The sequence below is a fragment of the Pristis pectinata genome, chromosome 9, assembly GCF_009764475.1.
Source record: "Pristis pectinata isolate sPriPec2 chromosome 9, sPriPec2.1.pri, whole genome shotgun sequence".
Taxonomy (NCBI): domain Eukaryota; kingdom Metazoa; phylum Chordata; class Chondrichthyes; order Rhinopristiformes; family Pristidae; genus Pristis; species Pristis pectinata.
The window spans coordinates 13,513,180-13,534,818 of NC_067413.1; the positions used below are offsets into that span (position 1 = coordinate 13,513,180).

The window sequence follows — 21,639 nt, forward strand, 5'->3', positions numbered from 1 at the left end:
CATGGGCACCTGTCCTGTACTTTGCTGAAACTGACATAACTTAGATGCAAGTCCAAACAGTGAGCACTGGCAAGTTAGCCAACTGTGGGGGGGCATCACAGTGTTATCAAAGACTGTAGATGTAATTACCAGATATGGTCACAGGACGGTATTCAGAAGCGGGAAGCTAGCAGATTTCTTCTCTTCCTTCCATATCAGGGGTGGTGATATCTGAGCCCCTCTATATTGAGATCATTTAGCTCAATGTCTTAAGATTTTTCTAATATTCTTTAATTTTCTGTGGACAGTGCAGATACTTACATGAAATTACATTTGCAATGCACACACTAATTGATGCATGTCTAATGCCTGCCTATCATGGAGGAACTGGATGCATTGCCGACTGCCGAAGAGCTGAGTAAAGCCATCGATAGTCTGGCCACTGGGAAGGCACCTGGATTGGACAGCATTCCACCAGAGGCCATCAAGTGCGCAAAGGGTGTCCTACTAAACCACCTGCACGAACTACTCTGTCAGTGCTGGAAAGAGGGAGCAGTGCCGCAGGACATGAGAGACTGCAACATCGTCACCCTATATAAGAACAAAGGGGACAGGACCGACTGTAACAACTGCAGGGGGATCTCTGCTGAGCATCGCCGGGAAAGTTTTCGCCCGTGTGGTCCTGAACAGACTGCAGAAAATTGCCGAAAGGGTATATCCTGAACCTCAGTGTGGCTTCAGGTCAGAACACTCTACAATCGACATGATCTTCTCCCTTCGACAGCTACAAGAGAAATGCAGAGAGCAAAGACAACCCCTCTACGTTGCTTTCATTGACCTCACGAAGGCCTTCGACCTTGTGAGCAGAGACGGCCTGTTCAGAATCCTCGCCAGGATTGGTTGTCCCTCGAGGCTCCTCAGGATAGTTCAGTCATTCCACACAGATATGAAAGGCGTCGTCCAGTTTGACGGCTCTTCTTCGGAGGCCCTCAACATCTGCAGCGGTGTGAAGCAGGGCTGTGTGCTTGCCCCCACCCTGTTCGGCATCTTTTTCGCAGTCATGCTGAAGCACGCCTTTGGAGCATCAACATATGGTGTCTACCTCCACACCAGATCGGACGGGAAGCTGTTTAGTCTGTCCCGGCCAAGGGCGAAAACCAAGGTTCGTGAAGTACTCATCAGGGACATGTTGTTTGCAGACGACGCGGCACTGGCAACACACTCTGAAGAGCAACTGCAAAGCCTCATGGACAGCTTCTCAAGAGCCTGCCAGGACTTTAGGTTGACCATCAGCCTGAAGTAGACAAACGTTTTGGGTCAAGGTGTTGAGCACACCCCTGCCATTACCATCAACAACTACGAGCTGGAGGTAGTCCACGAGTTCACAAACCTTGGCTCCACCATCACAGATAGTCTCTCCCTAGACTCCGAGATCAACAGACAGTTCGGACGAGCAGCCTCAATGTTCTCCAGGCTGGCAAAGTGAATCTGGGAGAACAGAAAGCTGACAACATGCACCAAGGTTGCAGTCTACAGGGCCTGCGTCCTCAGCACGCTGCTTTACGGCAGTGAGACCTGAAGCCTCTACTCCAGACGGGAGTGGTGTCTTAATGCCTTCCACCTTCTTACCCCGAGACACATCCTGGACATCAAGTGGACTGACAAAGTCACCAATAACGAGGTCCTGACCCGTGCTCAGATACCCAGCCTCTTCACCCTGCTTCAACAACGCCGTCTCCGCTGGCTGGGCCACATACATCACATGCCAGATGGGAGGATCCCGAAAGACCTGCTGTACGGGGAGTTGGCCTCCGGCAAGAGAGCACAAGGACAGCCCCATCTTCGCTTCCAAGATGTCTGCAAGAGAGACATGAAGTCACTGAACATGAACATCGAGAGGTGGGAAGAAATTGCAAGTGATCGCTCTCACTGGAGGCTAGAACTACGCAGAGGTCTGAAACGAGGAGAAGAGAAGCGGAGGCTAGCTGCTGAAGAAAGCGCACTCGCCGGAAAAGCAGCAACCAAAGCAACATAGGAGGACAGCGCCTTCAAGTGCAGTCGCTGCAGCCGAGACTGTCACTCCAGTGTAGGCCTCTACAGTCCTAACAGACGCTGCTCTACCACTACCGACTGAAGCAAGACTCTCCATGCACAGATCCATGGTCTCGCGAGACTAACTGATGCCACCACAATAAATATTATTGAATCAGCCTCAGCTTTCTGGCTTCCAGCTCATTTTGTATAATGATGATGTGTACAGCTGTACGTTCCTGGCCCTTGTTTCCAACTTTCCACGCTACTGAGTTGTGCAGTAACCGAAACAATTGGATCATTATCCCAACCGCGCTGTAACTGGCCTTGAAAGCACAGATGACACTGGAACTGGAAATGCAGTAACATTAAAGATTTTTTCTTTCTCCTTTCTTTGTGTTACAACTCTTTTATATAGACCAACTAGAATGCCCTTGACAATACAAATTTGCTTTAAAAAAAATGAAGCATGTTTTCTTTGTAAATTTAATAAAGCAGCTCTTCTAATTTCCCAATGAACACTGGATTCATTGATGTGCTGCAAAGTCATACAGGTCAGTTCCATCTCAAAGTTGTTCCCAGTCCTGGGCTGCCTGAACTGACCTCTGTTGAGACTTTAATGAAAGCCTAAAAATTAAACTCAAATTCCATAGGTTCTCGAGTGAAACTAATTAGTCAGGGTATCAAGGGATATGGGGAAAAGGCCAGGAATTGGGGCTAGATGGGAGAATAGTTTAGCTCATGGTGAGGTAGCGGAGCAGACTCAATGGGCCGAATGGCCTACTTCTGCTCCTTTGTCTTATGACCTTGTGAAAATATATCACGCAATTCCTAGTCCGCTGAACTTTGATGGAAGATGCACATCTATTGATAATCAAGATTGGGCTTAATGGATAGGAAAGTTTCAGAGGGATATGGGCCAAACGTGGGTGGATGGGGCTAGCTTAGACAGGCATCTTGGTTGACAATGACAAATTGGGCTGAAGGACCTGTTTCTGTGCTGTATAACTCTATGACTCCATATAGCTATAAAGTCTTCCCTCCCTCAAATGATCAAATATTCAATAACTGGCCTAATACAAGGCCACTTTCTGAAATTATTTTTCAGGATCTAGCATCTCTAGCATTTATTACCCATCCCTAATTACCCTTGAGAAGGTGGTTGGGGAGCCAGCTTCTTTGACTGCTTACTTCCATCTGCTGAAGGTACTCTCACAGTGCTGTTCACTAGGGAGGTCCAACAAAGATGATCCATCAGGAATACATTTACAGGTCAGGATAGTGCGCAATATGGGAGGCAACCTGCAGGTGGCAGTGTTCCCAAGCACCTTAAGCTCTTGTCTTTATTGGAGGTCGGTTTGTGAGGTGTGTCAATGTAAGTCTTAGTAACTGCAATGCATTTTGTAGAGGGTAAGCACTATCATCAGTGATGAGTGAATGCTTTGGGTAGTTGTTGGGTCATAGAGTCATAGAGTACTACAGCACAGAAAAAGGCCCCTCAGCCCATCTAGTCCATGCCACCTGATCTTCTGCCTAGTCCCATATACCTGCACCCGGACCATATCCCTCCAAACCCCTCCCATCCATGTACCTATCCAAACTTCTCTTAAATGTTACAAGTGAACCTGCATCTGCCACTTCTGCTGGCAGCTTGTTCCACACTCGCACCACCCTCTGAGTGAAGAAGTTTCCCCTCAGATTCCTCTTAAATATTTCACCTTTCAGCCTAAACCTATGACCTCTAGTTCTAGTCTCACCCAACCTCAGGGGAAAAAGCCTGCATGCATTCACCCTATCTATACCCCTCATAATTTTGTATACCTCTATATGATTTCCCCTCATTCTCCTGCGCTCCAGGGAATAAAGTCCTAACCTATTCAACCTTTCCCTATAACTCAGGTCCTCAAGTCCTTGTAACTTTTCTCTGCACTCTTTCAAGCTTATTGATATCTTTCCTGTAGGTAGGTGACCAGAACTGCACACAATACTCTAAATTCAGCCTCACCAATATCTTGTACAACTTCAAAATAACATCCCAACTCCTGTACTCAATACCCTGTTTTATGAAGACCAAAGTACCAAAAGTTCCCTTTACGACCCTATCTACCTGTGACGTCACTTTCAAGGAACTATGGACCTGTATTCCCAGGTCCCTTTGTTCTACCACACACCTCAGTGCCCTACCATTCACTGTGTAAGTCTTACCCTGGTTTGTCCTCCCAAAGTGCATCACCTCACACTTGTCTGCATTAAATTCCATCTGCCATTTTTCAGCCCATTTACTTAGCTGGTAAAGATCCTGCTGCAAGCTTTGCTAACCTTCCTTGCTGTCCACTATGCCCCCAACCTTGGTGTCATCCCCAAATTTGCTGATCCAGTTTAATTACCACATTATCACCTAAATCATTAATATAGATGATAAACAGCTATGGACCCAGCACCAATCCCTGAGGCACATCACTCCAGTCAGAGAGACAACCATCTACTACCACTCTCTGGCTTCTCCCACTAAGCCAACCTTGAATCCAATTGACTTCTTCACCCTGAATGCCAAGCGACTTAACCTTCTGGATCAGCCTCCCATGTGGGACTTTATCAAAGGCCTTGCTAGAGTCCATGTAGACAACGTTATAGGTTTGGTTAGACATGACCTACCAAGGCATGCACGGTTCTGGTCATTCTCTCTTCTACCCCCCTCACCCCCCTCCCCCCCATCAGGCAGAAGAAACAAAAGCTTGAGAACACGTACCACCGGGCTCAAGGACAGCTTCTATCCCACTGCTATAAGATGCTTGTACAATAAAGATGAACTCTTGATCTCTTAATCTACCTCACCATGGCCCCTGCACTTTATTTGTCTACGTGGACTACTGTAACACTATAATCTGCATTCTGTTTTTTTTTCCCATTTGTACTACCTCAATGTACTTGTGTTTGGAATGATCTGTCTGAATGGCGTGCAAACAAAAACTTTTCACTGTATCTTGGCATAGATGACAATAATAAACTGATCACCAATTGGTTACGTCAAGTTTCTCAAGTATTGTTGAAGTTGCACCCAACCAGGCAAATATTGCACCATATTCCTGACTTGTGCCTTGTAGATGGTGGAAAGTCCTTCGGGTGTCAGGAGCGGAGTCATTTACCATAGGATACACAGTTTCTGACCTGCCTTTCTGGCCACAGTTGTGAATGAGGTACTGGAGTACTATGGAATTCTGGCATTTCCTTTTGGAATTACCTGTTTAAACCTCTCCAAATCTATATTTTCAACTCTACCAGCTCTTATGAAAATTACAATGGGCACTCCATGTTTCTATGATACTGTCCCTCCTCATTCCTCTTGAACTCTCTGCAGCTATTAGTGAGGTTGACCTCTTCCCTCCCTTCCGTGGCCTCCCAGCAATCCTCCTGCTAAGATGGAGTTGCTCTGACCCAGCCAAGTGTGGCGATATCCATCTCATTCCTGACCTGGCTCTGCAGATGGTGGAAAGTCTTTGAGAAGTCGAGACTTGAATGCTCAGTGCAAGGTACCCAGCCTCGGACGTAGAGTTATCTATGTGGCTGAGACACAAGAGACTGCAGATGCTGGAATCTGGAACAACACACAAAATGCTGGAGGAACTCAGCGAGTCGAGCAGCATCTGTGGAGCGAAGTGAACAGTTGACATTTCAGGTCTGAGACCTGATATGTTTGTTCTTCATCAAGAGACAAACTTCGCGTGGGTTTAACATCTGAACATTTTTAATAACCAACAACAGACAGGCTTGCTTTCCCTCTCTTTTTACAGCCACTTCCTATTCCCCCCATGTAACCCCCTTGCATTGCCCACTGGGAACTGTAGTTCTTTATTATAACTACATAATAACACATAATAACGCAAGACCCTTCATCTATGTGGCTGATCTGGGTAAGCTTCCTGTTCAATGATGACCCCAGACTAGTTATGCCATTGGATGGCAATGGGAGATGGTCATCGCCCGGCATCCGTGTGATACAAATGTTCCTTGTCACTTCAGCTCAGGTCAGAATGTTATCCAGGTTCTGCCACACGCAGGCACAGACGGCTTCATTCTCTCAGCATTGGCAATTCAGCTCAGCCTTCTCCTCAACAAACTCTTAAGGTATCCACTACCTGACCATACGGCAGGAAAGGGGTCCAGGTGAAGACCCCTCTTTCATCTCCTCCCTCCTCTGCTGCTCAGCGATTGCTAACATTGGGTGAGGCTGCACAGTCGGCTGCTTGTGGAGGATGTAGCAGCCACCACGAACCTGTCCTGTTTTACAGACCGCCTGTATTTCTTATGGGGTTTGCAGTCTGAATAAGAAATCACATGGTTTACGGCCCAGACTATTGCTGCTGAGACCCCCATTGAGATCTGATGTTATGGGAGTTCTCCATGTCCACAAATCCGTCTGAGATCAGGCACTACCAGGACAACCTGCTCTCTCCTCCCTTCCCCTTCTCACTGCACTTGGTTGGAAGAGAGACTGAAAGGGGAAGCAGGTGACAGGGGGAGGGGAGAGTAGGAGAGGGGTGAGTGGGAAAAGTGGAAAGGGACAGAGAAAGGGTGTGTGGGGGAGAGAGAGAGAGCAGGGAGAAGGGCAGTGAGAGACCGAGTGAGATGTCTACAGGGGTAGGGCAACATGAAATGAAGGCCTGACCCTTCCTAGGCATGGAGACCAGACTTCCATAGTTTGATTTACTGAGTGTTCCCCTGCTACTGACTTGGGTCGGCATTCCCACCTCACTCTCTCTCTCTTTCCTCCCGCTCTCACCCTCTCTGTTCATCAGCCCCACCTCTAATGCTCTCCTCACTGCCCGTACCTCCCTCTGACCACACTTCCTCTCCCCTTCCTTCTCTCCAACCCCACTCCTGCTCCCTCTACTCCTACTCTCCCCCCTCTAGTCCCCCAGTCCCTACTCTTGCTTCCCTAGTTCCCACTACCCCTTTCTCTAAACTCCCTATCACTGTCCCCAACCCCCTGAACCTCCCCCTCTCTCAAAGATAAAGCATTTTCCTTTTGTGCTATTCAAAAATATTGGCATTCCATTATTGTGTTACAATGTGGTCAAATCTGCAATTAGCTGATGATTATTTCTTACATAATTGCACAATTAATTGCAAATTTAATCATGACAGCCTAAATTACAATGTTATAACGTTAAAGGTGTCGATAATATCGTTACATTATGCTGTAATGTTATACTGTTAATAGTGGATACAGCAACTGATAAACTTATTTTTTTTGCCAGATTTCAGTTAATAGGCTTGTCAAGGTTCTTTATTTTTCTCTATCATATTTTTATACCGTTACTTTCTTTAACGTTACGTATGGAAATTTGCTTTTTGAGTCACAGACATTATTCTTAAAGGCTGGAAGCATTTCTTAAGAATTTGAAAGATGTTGTATGCAAGTTGGGCTCCAAAAGGAGATACAAGAGATTCTGCAGATGCTGGAAATCTGGAACAACACACACAGTATGCTGGAGGAACTCAGCAGGTCAGGCAGCATCCATGGACGGAAATGAACAGTCGACGTTTTGGGCCGAGACCCTTCATCAGGACCGGCAGGAAAGAGAGCAGCAGCCAGAATAAAAGGGTGAGGGGAGGGGGAGGAGCACAAGCTGGCAGGTGATAGGTGAGTCCAGGTGAGAGGGGGAAGGTAGGTAGGTGGGGGAGGAGGAAAGTGGGAACGATGCAAGAAGCTGGGAGGCGATAGGCTGAAGAAGATGGAATCTGATAGGAGAGGATCATAGACTATGGAATAAAGGGAAGGAAGTGGGGAACCAGAGGGAGGAAGGTTGGGTGATGGGAAGGTCATGAGGGCAGGGGTGGGTGATGAGCAGGTCGTGAGGGCCCAAAAAGGGTTTGTCACCATGAATTGGGAGACCTTCTCTGGAGAATTAGGAGAACATCTTTGGAACAATCCAGGCTGAAGAATCATTCTTTTAGCATGTTGGGGGTTTGAACAACATTTATGCAGGGGTGCTTGAGTACAATAATGTTGTTCGGACCACCAATGTGCCTGAACACATTGCACTAGTGCTCCATTCTTTTGAGAAAAGGGAGTGTGGCCAGTTTTTTTACACGGAGAATGATAGGTACCTGGAATCCACCACCAGGGGAAGCGGTGGAAGCAGATACGACAGCAACATTTAAGAGGCATTTAGACAGGCACATGAACAAACAGAGGGATATAGACCACGTGCAGGCAGATGTACAGTTTAAATTGGCATCATGGTCAGCAAAGACATTGTGGGCTGAAGGGCCGGTTCCTGTGCTGTACTGTTCAATGTTCTATGTTCTAAGTGGTGGAATGGATTGATGGGATCTACCTGAGAGCTGCCATAGACACAATGGGCTGAATGGCCTCCTTCTACATTGTAAGAAACAATGAAAACTGTCTGGTGATAAGGTAAGACATCTTTATTAGTCACATGTACATCAAAACACACAGTGAAATGCATCTTTTGCGTAGAGTGTTCTGGCGGCAGCCCGCAGGCATCACCACGCTTCCGGCACCAACATAGGTTATTGCCCAATGACATATCAATGCCACAACATGATTTTGTTCCCGTTTCTCCCTGAATTATCTCAATAGGAAATTGGGAGGGGTGGGGGTGATACTTTCTGTGATTGCTCTTGGACAGCCCAACCCTTGGGCTGAGAGATTCCCTTCGTTCTCGCCAACCTTTCTCTTCTCTGAAACTTATACCAACTTCCACACCCATTGACCTGAAGCTTTAACATCTGTTTCTCCACAGATGCTGCCATGTTCGGCATCTTCTATTTCTATTTTCATCCCTTGGGATATATTAGCATCAAACTGGGCAGGGCATCAGTGCTCTTGGACCGTGCATAGCCAATGCAAACAGAAAGAGCTATGAACCTAATTTGTATTTACCAACGTTGAAACCTTCCAATAAAACCTCCCCCTTGCTATATAATTGTGCATTTGTCATTTATGCAGCATTTTTCAGCACTAGTCGGTTGCTTTTGTGAGCTAAACGTCCCAGTGAGCTGTTTTGTACCAAATTCGTGGGGAGGAGTCTGAGGGAGGTCGTTCCCACCCATGCAATGGGTCGACTCACAGTAGGGCTGAGTCCAGTCTTAACTGGAGCGCTTCCCCCAACTATGACCTCTGGAAGAGTTTCAGAAAAGGAGATGCTTTATCGCCCCGACCTGTGGCTCCATCCAAACCCTCACATACCAGACATCGAAACGTACAGGAGGATGCACAAGAAATCCGTTGAAAACCCAGAAGGTAGAGTATATTGAGCAAACGAGCGAAGAAATCCGGTTACGCGTTTTAAGTATTTCTCTGTCATTTAGTGTGCATGTCCCGTCCCAGTCACAGAGTAACATCGAGGAGTTTCCAGGTGAGGCTGTCTCACTTTGTGTCCTTGATTTTCTGATTTGTTATATGATTTGGTTCACACACGGGTTAGCACTTCATGACTATAGAATTATATTTCTCTTATAATCGCTTTTTGTGTTGGCAAGCGTAGCAAAGCAATTTCTCCAAAAATGTGAAGGCTTTTTATAATCGCTGTACTTTTTATCTTACAACATAAGAAAAATGGGAGCAGGAGTAGGCCGTTCGGCCCCTCGAGCCTGTTCTGCCATTCAACAAGATCAGTGCTAATCCTTAACCTCGCCGTCATTTTACTGCACCGTCCATATCTTCTGATTTCGTTAATATCCGTAAATGTATCGGTATTGGATTATTATTGTCACTTGTACCGAGGTACAGTGAAAAACTTATCTTGCATAGCGTTCGTACAGGTCAAATAAAAAATACTCAACTGTCAGGAGTGGGAATGGAACCCACGCCTCCAGTGGAGACTGTGACCTGAACGCAGCGCCTTAGACAGCTCAGCCATCCGCTGTCTGTTGGGAAAGTTCCAGTGACAGAGCCTCCACAGCAGTGTGTGGTAGGGAATGCTGACGATTCACAATACTGAGTGAGCAGCTTTCCCATCATTTCAGTCCTACCTGGTCTACCTGGAAGCTAGGATCCCTGGATGGAGAGCATCCCCAAATCTGCCCTTCATTTGGAGCAACAAACAAGCTGCTGGAGGAACTCAGTGGGTCAGGCAGCATCTGTGTGGGGGAAGGGAGTTGTTGAGTCTCCACTCTCAGTCCTGGTGCAGGGTTTTGAGCTGAAACATCAACAATTCTTTCCCCTCCACCCCCCCCCCCCCCCCCCCCCCCCCCCGGCAGATGCTGCTCGACCTGCTGATTTCTTCCAGCAGACTGTTTGTTGCTCCAGATTCCAGCACCGGAAGTCTCTTACCTTTATCTGGTATGTTTCAGTGAGACCACCTCTTACTCTTCGAAAATCAGACAATCAGCCTACTTAGGCGAGGAACTGCCATCCCAGCATTCAGGCTAATGAACCTGTGCTGCTCTGTAACAACTACACTAAATCCTCGTTATTTGCAAGGGATTGGGAACAGACTTCTGTGACTAACCAAAATTGCCTCATTCTCACTGGCAATGATACTAAAATGTACAGCGGTGGTTATGAGAGCTTATATGTAAGTTTCAGCTTGTATGTAAACCTACCCACATTCCTGACCCCTGCTGTTCCCAGTCCTGACCCTGAACCTGGCTCCAGGTCTGACCTCACCCCCAGCCCACACTCATCTCAATCTTGAATGGGGAATAATACACAAAAAGTGCTGGAGGGACTCAGCAGGTCAGGCAGCATCCATGGAGGGAAATAAACAGTCAACGTTTCTGGCCGAGACCCTTCATCGGGACTGGAAAGGAAGAGGGCAGAAGCCCTCTGTGTTGTTTATTTCCCTCGACGGATGCTGCCTGACCTGCTGAGTCCCTCCAGCACTTTTTGTGAATTGCTCCAGATATACCCAACATCTGCAGAATTCCTTGTGTCTCTTGAATGCGGAATGCCTCATTTAAAACAATGACCCTTACTTCTAAATTCCATCAGAAGAGGAAACAATTCTCTGTACACCCACCACATCAAGACCTCTCAGGATCTTGTGTGTTCAGTTACAATACTTCTCAGTCTTCTATTTTCAAGCCCAGCCTATCCAACCTTTCCTCATTAGATAACCTGTCCATTCCATGTATTCACAGTGTTTTAGGAATTAAATTAAGGATCACGTCTATGTACAATTATTGCAAGAGGTTTGGAAATCCTTTGCTAGGTTAATTAAGTTTACATTTGAGATTGATTTGTTAACCAGAGGTATTGAAGGATGTGAAACAAAGGTGGATGTACAGAGTTGGCTCAGCTGTGAACCATAGAACAGGCATGAGGCTAAATGACTTCTTCTGCTTCCAGTTCTTGTTTCATAAAGAGGAAAGAAACTTTAAATTATGGATTTATTGAGAGGAAGTAACACAGGAATATTTTGCCTTTTGAAAATAATATGGAAATCAAATAAAAACTGCTGATGCTGGAAAGCAGGTCTGATGAAGGGGCTCTCATATGAAACATTAACATGTTTTTCTTTCTAGGTGCTGCCAGACCTGATTAGATTTCTAGCATTTTAAATCTTTTTTTATCCTACACACATTAGTCTAGCCTGCAGGGCCATCCCCACCACCTTACCATTAACCATTCATCACAGACACCTGGCAGGGTTTTGACCTGAAACATCGACAATTCCTTTCCCCCCACAGATGCTGCTCGACCCGCTGAGTTCCCCCAGCATCTGCAGTCTCTTGTGTCTCCTTTACAGAGGCCTAGTAATTTATTGTGCTGATAACTGTCCCTATTAAGCCATTTCTTCTCATCCTATAACAGACACCCCCTTTGTTCTACACATCCCTCACCCACCTTGCCTCCTACTGAAAACCCATATGCATTTTCTCCTTCCCAGTTCTGATGAAGGGTCGCAGACCCAAAACGTTGACCTTCCACTGATGCTGCCTGACCTGCTGAGATTTTCTAGCATTTTCTGTTTTGATAAAGCATGTTCTATTACTTATAGATTTTCTTATTTTCTATCTTCTTTTCTAATAGAATTCTGGGGTGAGCTTGCGAAAGGGTTTTACTGGAACAGCCCTCCCACAGGTGCAATCCTAGATCACAATTTTGATGTGACAAAGGGGAACGTGTATGTGAATTTCATGAAAGGAGCAACGACAAACATCTGCTACAACCTTCTGGATAGACAAAAACAAGAACCTGACCAGGGAGAGAAAATAGCTTATTACTGGTAATCAATGATTTGCATTTGTCATCTGTCCCTCCCTCCACACATCTCTTTTATTGAAAAAAATGATTACCCATCAAGATTGATTTGGCATGCAGTAGATGGCAGATGTTTTAACCAGAGCTTTCGTTTGTATCCTACTAACACTAATTAGGATTCTGTGACTGTAATAATTTTGTTGTTTCAGGAAATAATTTAAGAAGATGAATCCTCCTCTGCCCACTTTTGTCTCCTAATGACACCAGTGTTGGAGTTTGGTTCTGTTGTAGCCAGTTACTCGTGGTACCTCATCCAAGTTATTCTTCATTGAAGAGAATAATGTGGGCTGCAAAAATGAAGGAAAATATGGAGAATTCTAGTGAGGTTAAATCTGGTCTACATGCAGTAATCTTCAATATTTCTTTGCATCGGGGAATCAGTTATACAAAGGTGGCCACTGATTCAATTTTTGTTACCATTTCCCTTGTATGACTGAATGTGGCTCTGGTGAATAAGTCACACGTACATCGAAACACACAGTGAAATGCATCTTTTGCGTTGTGTTCTGGGACAGGCTGCAAGTGTCACCACACTTCCAGCGCCAACATAGTATGCCCACAACTTCCTAACCCATACGTCTTTTGGAATGTGGGAGGAAACCAGAGCACCTGGAGGAAACCTACGCAGACACAGGGAAACGTACAAACTCCTGACAGACAGTGGCTGGAATTGAACCCGGGTCGCTGGCGCTGTAAAGCATTACACTAACCGCTACACTACCGTGCCCGAATTGGTCTTTTAATTAGCATCACAATTGCGGAAAGCGTGTATGAGCTCGGGCAGGATGTGTTCAGGAAGAAAAACGTTGGGAGGGCAGAAAGTCACTCCATATTCTAACCCTCATCCAGCCTTTCAAAGTTCATTTAAAACACTAATTTCTACATAGGTCAATCTAGAGTAACAAGAACTGTACAGTAATGCAGGGCAGTAACCCAAAGGTTATGTGTTTACATCCCACCATGGCAAGTTATAATATTGAATTTTCAAATCTGAGTTAATTTATAGGTCAGCATTAGTTTTTCCCTCTTTCCCTCATTCACCCCTAAACATTTATAAGGAATAATCAGTTTTCCAACTGAAATATTCCTGCTCAGCATTATAGTGAAGGAGCAGAAGAGATAAGTTGTTAAGAGGGTGAGGAAGCTTCAAGATGAAACACAGCTATCCACTCGCTATTACCCCGACTGATAGAGCCATATTTAGATCCATTTTCTGATGGATTTTTATGCTCTGGTGTAGGCAAGTTAAATCAGGAGGAAGTGTTGGTACAAGCATGCATGGACAAGATCAGAAAAGAAATTAATATGTGTTTGATCCAGAATATTTCAATGAATAGGTTTGACTTTTCTGTAGGAGAAGATAAAATATGCTGGAAATCTGAAATATAAGCAGAAACTGTTAGGAGTACTCAGTGAGTCAGGTAGAACCTATGAAATTGCTTGCCATATCTTTCAGTGATGTATCTTTGTGTTGAGGGCAAGTGCAACATTATGATGCAACTTTGACTTGCCTCCACTTTCACTACGACCCATTGTTACTTGTTGCAACACAGAAGGAGGCCACTTGGCCCATTGGTCTATGCTAGCTCTGAGCAAAGCAATCTCTTCAGTCCCATTCCCCCTCTGCTTGTTTTCCTGCAGCCCTGCAACTTATTGTTTCTCACATGTTCATAGATTCTTCTTTGAGTCTTTTCCCATTAACCAAAAGTTACAGTAGCCAATTAACTTACCAACACATATTTGGGATGTGGAAGGAAACCAGAACTTTTTATTCTGAGTTCTGATTGCTGGCATGTGCCTAATATTCTATGGTTTTGTCAATTTTTATTCAGCCTGCTATATGTACTTGAGATCCATACAATCACTCACATGCAAATAATGAACAAAATTAAACACATTCCTTCAGAGTTTTCTTTCATATATTTAGCTTTTCACAGAAACAATTTCTAGTTTCATTACTTCTTGGTGAGTAGGGCTATCAGATCATGCAACCTCTCCTTAGCTGTATGTCCATAAGGGGTTATTTAATGAAAGAGATACAGATATTTTAACTTTTGTTGCAGATATAAGTGGTATTAATCATTTCAACTTGATTTCCTGTCACTTTTACAAAGCAAGAAAATGATTGCCAGCATGGAATAAAATAAATCCAGAAGATTAAATGAAGGTTTATCGACTAAGTGCCATTTGAGTAGAAGGATTTGCATAACGCTCTCCAGAAATGGATAACTTGTATGATGCAATGAATGTATTTGAAGTCATCGGAGAGTTATACGGTGCACTTGAATTATTAGTCCTTGGGAACCAGTGATGAACTCTTCCTGAGATGTAAGACCTTGGGAGCTCTGTTGTTGATCTATTATACTTCTTGCCAGATGAAGTATTGCAATAATTCAGATCCCTTATTTACTGAAATCTGGTTGTCATACTTCTGATCACTGGACATCTTTATCTGCTTTAATTGAACAAAGAGCTGTGTTGCCTTTTAAGACCAAAGTTTCAGCAATGAAAGGCAAGTAAAATCTTTCACTGTTTTACAAGAGACAGCATAAACAAGGAGTGAAATGTGTAAAAGGAATAAGCCTATGTTGAAACATTTCTGATATGTCTTAATGTATCAATATCATTGCAGCAATGGAACAATGTTATGAAGACTGTTAAAGCAGATGTATGTATTAATAAGGCATAGCTCGAAAAGCAAAGCATGATGTAATTCCAAAAAACTACAGATACTGGAAATCTGAAATAAAAACAGAAAGTCCTAGAAATACTCTGCAGGGCAGGGCAGCATCTGTGGAAAGAGAAGCAGAGTTAATATCTCAGGTCAATCTGGAATGTTAACTCTGTTAATCTTTCTGTAAACATTACCTGACCTGCCTTGTAATCCCTGCATTAATAAGAAAACATAATAATTAGTTAATTCAAAAAACAATCCTAACTCTGAATGGATGAAAGAGAATTATGTTTAAAATTTGTGGATTGTGAAAGTCAGGGCACTAATTTAGATTGCCATGTTATGTTGGAAGCATAAAGATAGCCTGGGGTGGAACAACTATGTTAAATCTACCTGGAACAGAAATATTTTACTTGAAAGAAATAAGGTAACACAGTAGCGTGGCGGTTAGCGCGACGCTATTACAGTGCCAGCGATCGGGGTCCGATTTCCGTCGCTGTCTGTAAGGAGTTTGTATGTTCTCCCCGTGTCTGCGTGGGTTTCCTCCGGGTGCTCCGGTTTCCTTCCACATTCTAAAGACGTACGGGTAGGTTAATTTGGGCTTTAAAATGGGTGGCGCGGACTCGTTGGGCCGGAAGGACCTGTTACCACGCTGTAAGTAAAATTTAAAAAAAAAGAAGAAAGGAGTATATTAGATTGGAAGAATCACTGCTTCATCTTGAAGGAATGTTTGGGCTGTTGGATGGTGAGAAGGGAAAAGATAAGAGGGCAGGTATCGCATCTCTTGCGGTTGCATGGCAAAATGCCTTGAGAAGGGGAGTGGGTACAGGTGGAGGTGGGGGAGTGAACTCGAAAGTCACAGAGAGAAGAACCCCTTCAGAATGCTGAAAGTGGAGGGAAGAGAAAGTTGTGTCTGGTCGTGGCATTACATTCAAGCTGGCAGAAATTCTGGAGGCTGACCTGTTGAAGGTGGAGGTGGTAAGGTGAGGACCATGGGAACACAATTCTTCCTCTGCGTGCGAGGAAAAGGGGGGAACACGGAAGTGAGGGAAATGGAAATGACACTGTTATAAGTGGGAAGACGAAGAAAGAGATGAACAGAATTAAGGTAGGAAGAAATGTATGTTGTGGGACAGGAGCAGGCTGAAGCTATGTGTCTACCAGGACAGTCCTGATTGTAGATCTTGGGGAGAAGGCTCAAGCAGTTGAGGATGGAAGTTATGTAAGGAAGATCACCGCAGGAAACAGTCATTTACAGTCTTGGAGACAATGGCCTGATGTTCAGCAGGCAGGTCACAGTTTGTAGGGAGGTATGAGGCATTAACGCCAGATTCAACACTACTAGGTTAACATGGGTCCTTTGTCTTGCTCCTGACAGCTTTTCAATAGATTTTTCTGAAGTCACATGGAGTTCAGTCACTGGTGAGGAAAGGATTTAGTGAGGAAAGAGATACCCACTTGGTCGAACTTCCTAGCAACATACACTGTCTTCAGCACAGACAGGAATAGTGGGCATTTGGATGAGGTATTGAGCAGAAATAAACCTCAAACCACGCTCCACCTTCCTTGCCATCAGATTCCATTATCTGCACCTCTCACCTCCCAGCCTCTGTCACTACGTCCACTCTTCCCTCCTCCATCTGCCTATTACCTCTTCTCCATTTGCCTATCACCCCTCGTCACCTGAATCCACCCATCGCTTGCCAGCTCTTGTCCCACTCCTCCCCCTCACCTCTTTACACTTCATCTTTCAGTCCAGGTGAAGGGTCTCAACCCAAAATGTTGACTGTCCATTTCCCTCCACATATGCTGCCTGACCCAATGAGTTCATCCAGGAGTTTACTTGTTGCTCTAGATTCCAGCATCTGTAGTCCCTTGTGTCTCTGAACCTAAAGAGATGGGTCTGGTGGGGAGGGGGAGAACTGAAGCCAGAGTGCAATAGAATGAAGAGTTTTGTTGATTGAACATATTAATGATGGAACTTTATTCCTAATCCAATGATTTTTAATGTATTGTTTCAGGGAAGGGAATGAACCTCACGACTGTTCCACCATCACCTACTCCCAGCTCTTAATAGAAGTCTGCAAGTTTGCCAATGTCCTACGGAGTTTAGGTGAATAATTCCTTTATCCAGACAGCTGTAGAGAGCTCTTAGCTTAATCATGTAAGTAGAGAGTGCTATTATTCTAATGTTTAGGGAGCTCAACTATCCCAGTGTGTGGAGGGCCTGCAAATCCAGTGTTTGGACAGCACTGTCATCACAGTGTATGGTGAGCTCTGTTATTCCAGTGCGTGGTAAACTCTTGTTATTCCAATGCTTAGAGAGCCCTGTTAATCCAGTGTAGCCCCAAGTTCAAGTTTATTGTCGTATGCAAACATACCAAGGGTATAAATGCCATGCAAATTAGCTTTTTGCAGCAGTAGCACAGTAAATTACAGACATTACAGGCTGTTATTCCAGTATATAGGGAGTTCTGTTAATCCACTGAGTGCTATATTAATGGAATGTGTGGCAAACTCTGTTATGCCGAAATAAGTGGGACTTGAAATGAATGAAGTGAAGGGACATTTCACATTAGGTTAAAAACAAAATTTGCAGAGCAGTTTCACAAACATCAAGCATTCACTTCAGCAGGGATCAGCTATGGCAATGTGAGAGAAAGCAGCAAAACGATAAAATGAGATGTGTTCCATGTGAATGACAAGAAATTTGCAAAAACCTGGATGAATTATTGTCAGAGATGAAGACAAGTGGATTGAATTTGCAGCCTTAATGTGATGGTTGCAGGGTGACCAAAGTTGGAAACAAGTACTGCAGGGTACATAACATTTAGAAAAGAGTGATGAGGAATGAAAAGGAAGCTATATGGTTATGATAGTAAAATATTTGATAAGGATAAAGGGGAGGAAGGATCTGCAGAGAAACTCAGTGTATTTCATTTGTAAAGGTGGGGCTCCAAAACGACAAAACGCTGTTGAGGATTTAAAAGTGCTGCCAATGGACCAGTCAGGTCCAATGAAAGGACAAGAATGTGGGGATAAGATAAAATGTGGTTATCAAATATGGTTGAAAAAGTGAAAAAAGTGACTATTTTTTAAAAGGCTAGAGACTGGAAAATGCTGGTTCTCAGAAGAACCTGAGTGATTTTGTACATGAATCACAGAAAATGAACAGACAAATATTGGAACAATTAGGAACATAAACGGTATATTGGCTTTCATTATAAAGGGATTGTAACATTTGAGTAAAGACATCTTTCTGCAGTTATACGAGGCTTTAATGTAACCACACCAGGAGAACTCAGCACAGTTTTAGTCTCTTAACTTAAGGAAGGATATACTTGCTTTAGATGAGTGCAACAAATTAGACAGGTTCCTGAAGTGATGAGATTGTCCTGTTAGGTGAGATCCCATCAGGACTATGCTCCTTTGAGCTTAGAAGAATGAAAGGTGATCTGATGAAGAAATTCTTAGGAGGCTTGATGGGTTATGGATAGTGGATGCAGATATGAAGGTATACCATTGTGGGCAGGTACGGCATGCTGGTAAGAAAGTGGCCAAAATATTCAGTAAGAAATTGGTAAGAAGCTCAAGTTACTCTCACCTCTGGTGGGAGATGTTTCCATAGACAGGGAAAGCAAGGATTATGGGTCACAGAATAAGGAATTGGGCATTTAGGACTGGCATGAGATGAAATTTCTTCGCTCGAGTGTTGGTGAATCTTTGGATTCTTCTAACACAAAGGCCTGTGGATGTTGAGTATATTCAGGACAGAGACTGATAATTTTTTTTGGATATGAGGAGAATCAAGGGAATTTGCAATTGAACAGGAAAGTACATCTAATGATCAGATATGATTTTATTCAACAGCAGCACAAGCTGGAAGAAGCAACATCCTACTCCTACTAATTTTCATGCTGTTGTGTAATTCTAACTGCCTCTCACTATGTTTTAATGAAGTAAAGTGATTATCACTCCAACCCACACCTTAATTTATTTTACTTCATTTCATTGCAGTGACTAGTGTTGCCAAATTAAACTTGTATTAAATATCTGAAAGAAGCAGCTGTTGGAAATATTATGTAAAGTAAAGGCTTTTTATGCCTCAGACATTTCTTTTCAATGAAAATGCAAACCATATTTTAGCAATTAACTATAATTGCAAAATTGACCTAATTCCAGCTGTTGCATTGTGACTGTGTTGGCTGGAACCCTACAGTGTAATTTCCAGAGTAACCAGGGCTAGTAGAAGACCATCTCATTTATACGGCACCTCTAAGCAAGGCAGTGCCTGTGTCCCAAAGGCTCACACTGTTGTAAGTCCCTTGTAGGAAGGAGATAATGTCATATATTAAAACAATTGCTTGCATTTCCTTTGAGTTTTCAGGCATAATTTGTATCTCGCCTACACAACCTATTTCCCTGTGTGCCCGCTTCCCCCCCCCCACCCCCACCCCCACACACACATTTCTCCAGGCTGACGGGCCTCTTCCAACTCAGCACATTAGCTTCAAAGTGACCACTGGGTCCCATTGTGCCCGTAGAACTGGGAGATCCTCATGGGGTTGTGTCCCACACCTGTGCCTTGATGTCTTGCTTTAATGCAGGAAGAAGCCACTCCGGACTCCTACATCAAGTTGGAACCCAGCAAACATGGATTCCAGATGTCCATCTGTCAGAGCTATGCTGAACATTTTCTCCAGTAATTGAGAATGTTGGAGTCAATTTCAGATGAGAACAAACAATGCATTTTCCAAAACTATGATTCCATAAACTAACAACTTATCTGTAGATCTAAGATAGATAGGTTAAAGATGCATATCGCAAAATGTTAAATGCAAGAAATGTTTGGTGAGTTGAAGGTGCAATTAACCATGTAGGATTACAAAAGAGTAGCAGTAACAGTGACCTGGCTAAAACTGGGCAGAAGTCAGTTCTAAATCTTCCTGGATACTACTACTGTGAAGAAAGGAGAGTTAGGGGCAGTATTGATTAAGGAGAATCGTGCAGTGCTGGAGAGGAAAACTGTCCTGGAATTACCCAGGACAGGGTCTATCTGGTTAAAATTAAGAAGAAATAGAGGTATAATAACACTACTGGGACTGAACTATTATCTGCTAACTAATGGGAAGGACAGTGAGGGGTAAATATGCATGGGAATTGCAGGGAAGTGCAAAAGCCATAGAGTGATGGTGATAGGGGACTTCAACTATCCAAATATAAACCGGGATAGCTATAACCTAAGGAACAAAGAAGAGGAGGAGTTTCTGAAATGTGTTCAGGGGATCAGATGATTGGCAAAAGACCCAAAAGTGACACGAGGAACTTTTTTTCTCATGCAGTGAGCTGTTAGTGCATCAAATGCACTTCTGGGGGTAGCAGTGGAGGGTGATTTAACTTTAGCATTCAAAAGGGAGTTGGGTAACTACCTGAAAAGAAAGTATGTAGGGGGCTCTGAGGAGAGGGAGGGAGATTGGAACTAGCTGGATTGTTCCTACATAGAGATGTATGGACTTAACAGGCTAAAAAGGCCTCTTTCTGTATTGGAACCATCCTGATAAAGCTGTCAGTGTAACCCTCTATTCCTTTCTCTCTCGTTCGGTTGTTCAGACTCCTAAAATACAGCCTGCTTCAGGTCCTCATTGTGGTTGTGAGTTCCACGTGGTCACCACCAAGAATGTCTGCGGATGACATGAACATTGGTGGTGCTGTGGATAGTGAGGAAGATTGTCTACAGCTACAGCAGGATATAGATCAGTTGGAATTGGCAGATGGAGTTTAATCCTGACAAGTGTGATGCATTTTTGGTAATCCAATAAGGGTAGTACATATGCAGTGAATGGTAGGGCACTAAGGAATGTTGATGAACAGAAGGACCCAAGGGTCTAAGTTGGTAGTTCCCTGGAAGTGGCAACACAGGTCAATAGGGTGGTGAAGAAGGCATATGACATGCTTGTCTTCATTGGGTAGGTATCGAATACATTCTGTCACAACCCTACAAAACGCTGGTTAGGCCGCATTTGGAGTATTGTGTGCGGTTCTGGTTGCCACACTATAGGAAGGATGTGACCGTGCTAGACAGAGTGCAGTGGAGATTCACCAGGATGTTGCCAGGATGGAAGGACTTCAGTTATGGAGAGAGATTGGATAGGCTGGGACTGTTTTCCCTGGAGCGAAGGAAGCTGAGGGGTGACCTGATAAAAGTATATATGATTATGAGCGGTGTAGGTAGGATAGATTTGTATACCCTCACATGGAATGTATAGACTGAAGGTGATACTGTTGGAAAGAAACCAATCATTCAGGAGGCTGACTAACAGAGTGAATTGACTGATGTTTCTTCAGTCTGTCAATTTAAATTCAAATACTCGACAACAGAAATCCAACAAATCAATCATAAATAAACTGCATAATATTTTATTCTCCCTGTAGGTGTGCAGAAAGGAGACAGAGTTGCCATATATTTACCAGTGATCCCAGAACTGATATATGCAATGCTGGCCTGTGCAAGAATAAACTGCATAATATTTTATTCTCCCTGTAGGTGTGCAGAAAGGAGACAGAGTTGCCATATATTTACCAGTGATCCCAGAACTGATATATGCAATGCTGGCCTGTGCAAGAATAGGAGCTGTCCACTCAATTGTGGTATGTACACACTTGGGGTATTGGGTTACTTGGTGAGCACTGATAAGTCCAGGTGAGGTGTCTCAGGACCACA

General features: G+C 44.0%; 1 protein-coding gene across 2 annotated transcripts in view; it reads left to right on the forward strand.

Annotated features, from left to right (window-relative positions):
• The first annotated feature begins 9,225 nt into the window (after positions 1-9,225).
• The window catches only part of acss2l (acyl-CoA synthetase short chain family member 2 like), a 44,489-nt gene continuing 32,075 nt past the window's right edge, over positions 9,226-21,639 (forward strand). The window contains exons 1-4 of one of the 2 annotated variants that reach the window (XM_052023245.1): positions 9,226-9,280; positions 12,014-12,209; positions 16,940-17,031; positions 21,463-21,566. In XM_052023245.1, the coding sequence (XP_051879205.1) occupies positions 9,250-9,280; positions 12,014-12,209; positions 16,940-17,031; positions 21,463-21,566 (423 nt within the window). In that variant the 5' untranslated portion in view covers positions 9,226-9,249. The remainder of the gene's footprint in view (positions 9,281-12,013; positions 12,210-16,939; positions 17,032-21,462; positions 21,567-21,639) is intronic. The other variant, XM_052023244.1, reaches the window with a different exon arrangement.